Consider the following 2,141-nt stretch of genomic DNA (forward strand, 5'->3'; position numbering starts at 1 on the left):
TCATATTACCCCGGTCTTGGTTCAAATTAATGATTTCTGTCAGTTTGATGCTGTTAATACTAAAACTACCCTGCTCTATCTCTTGACATGAGCAGGCATGTTTCTATCTGTCTGACCAGCAACGAACAGTTTCTCAGATCAACAACTGCAAAGGATCAAACAGGAGATCTGAAATTCAGTGCTGTAAAGTTCAACCTTTCATGCAGACAGAAGGTTTTTGGTGCAATCTATTGATTGTGTGATGTCTGTTCTGAGACCAGCTCATGAACAAATACTCTACTTGTACCTTCTTTGTTCCAGACATCTACTTTTCGTGTACTCTTTGGTTCTAGAGTGTCAAAATTAAAGCATCTTTAAGGTTTCTGTTATCTTCTAGCAGCACTAGAGAACATATTCTATAAAAATATAAAAATCCACCTCTTTAAAAGCACAGTGTTCTTGCTGGACAGAGAAACTGAGACATGCCTGCATTTTCTTTTTTTTTCAAGTCATCTCAACAACCACCCTCTCTGTCGTATTGCAGTCACCAGAAACTGAGCACACATTCATGGGGACTTTGTGGAGAATTCATCCTGCAATATGCACGTGGTTCGTAGTGCTGTGTTTTGTCATATTGTATGTAGACTCTTACATACAAAGTCCTAAACCTTTGCCGCTTCCCACAGCAGTACCGTTCGGCTTCTCCTCTACCCAAGGCCCAGTTCGGCTCGTTGTGCCTTTTGGAGCAGAGAGGTGATTTTAAAAAATCTCTCAAGTGAGGTTTGAGGTCTGAGCAGTCATATTTCTGATTCTCGTCTCAGAGGCCGTGGCTCTAGCGGCACCGTGGCTTGGCTGTGTTCAGTCTCTGAGATGTTGTCTGTCTGGGTGCCATCGGGCCCAACGCTGCCCCCGTTCCCCTCGTCCGTGTCCTCTTTGTTCTCCAGTGCCATCTCGTTTTCGTAGCAGAAGGAGTTGGAGTTTGAGAGAATGTATTTTTTCTCTGCAAGGTCTCTAGCACTGCACAGAGGGGTGCTTGGCACCTCGTATGTCTTATGGAAGCGGGAGTAGTCCACCTTGTAGTAGTTCTTCTCCTCAAACAGCACGGGCTCGAACCGGTGGCCCCAAAGGATCTCGCTTGCGACGTAGGAGCTGCGGCACTGCGTAGTCATGGCTGTCGCCTCGACCATCCCCTCCAAGATGACCACGATCTCAAACTCGGAGTTCTCCAGGTCCTGTTTGCTCATGTCGTAGAAGGGACTGTCCTCGTCAATCTCGTGGACAATGGTGATTGGGGAGACCAAGAAGATGCGGTCGACTCCACTGTCAAAGCCCACATCTATGTCCATCTGGTCAAGGGGGATGTACTCCCCCTCTGCTGTCGTCCGGGATTTCAGAAGTTGTGCCCGCACATGTGCTTCTACCAGGTGGCTCTTCCTTAAATTGCCCACACGCCACATCAGGCAGAGCTTGTTGTCCCTCATGGCCACTGTGGCATTGTGGCTGAAAACCAAAGTCTCATTCCTCTTCTTGGGCTTTGCCATTTTTGCCATGACAGCGCCGATGATGAAAGCATCGATAATGCAACCCACAATGCTTTGGAAAACCACCATGAAGACAGCAACCGGGCACTCGTCTGTCACGTATCTGTAGCCGTAACCAATAGTTGTTTGAGTCTCAATGGAGAACAGGAAGGCAGCGGTGAAGCTGCTCACGTTGGAGACACATTTCTGGTTGTTACCGACCTCCAAGTCCCCGTGGAAGATGGCCACCAGCCAGAAGACGCAGCCGAAGAACAACCAAGACAGGAGAAAGGCGAGGCAGAAGATGATGAACATCCACCTCCAACGGATGTCCACACATGTAGTGAAGATGTCAGCCAGGTACCGTTGACCTTTCTCACTCACGTTGATGAACTGCACGTTGCAGTGGCCATCTTTCTTTACAAATCTACTCTGCGGCTGGTGCCTCGTGTGCACTTTGCTCTTGCCGTTGCCGTAGCCGTTGGGCACTGCCATAGTGGCAAGCTTCATGCCGTCCTCCTCTGATGACACAATGCTGTAGCGGCTGGCTCGCACGCTTCCCATCACCTCAGTCTGGGAGGGCTGTGCTGCTTCTGCTTTGGAAAACAGTCTGAGTTTCTGGAAGAAGCGTTGGAGAAACAG

At 48.9% G+C, this 2,141-nt stretch overlaps 1 protein-coding gene across 1 annotated transcript; it reads right to left on the reverse strand.

The window, feature by feature from the left end:
- Positions 1-776: 776 nt before the first annotated feature.
- On the reverse strand, positions 777-2,141 carry kcnj2a (potassium inwardly rectifying channel subfamily J member 2a; the record flags this gene model as incomplete). The annotated part of the gene is made up of 1 exon (XM_083993859.1): positions 777-2,141. Exon 1 carries the CDS (start codon positions 2,061-2,063, stop codon positions 777-779), a length of 1,287 nt encoding a protein of 428 aa, XP_083849985.1. The 5' UTR covers positions 2,064-2,141.

The sequence above is a fragment of the Trachurus trachurus genome, assembly GCF_905171665.1.
Source record: "Trachurus trachurus genome assembly, chromosome: 19".
In the NCBI taxonomy this organism is placed as follows: Eukaryota; Metazoa; Chordata; class Actinopteri; order Carangiformes; family Carangidae; genus Trachurus; species Trachurus trachurus.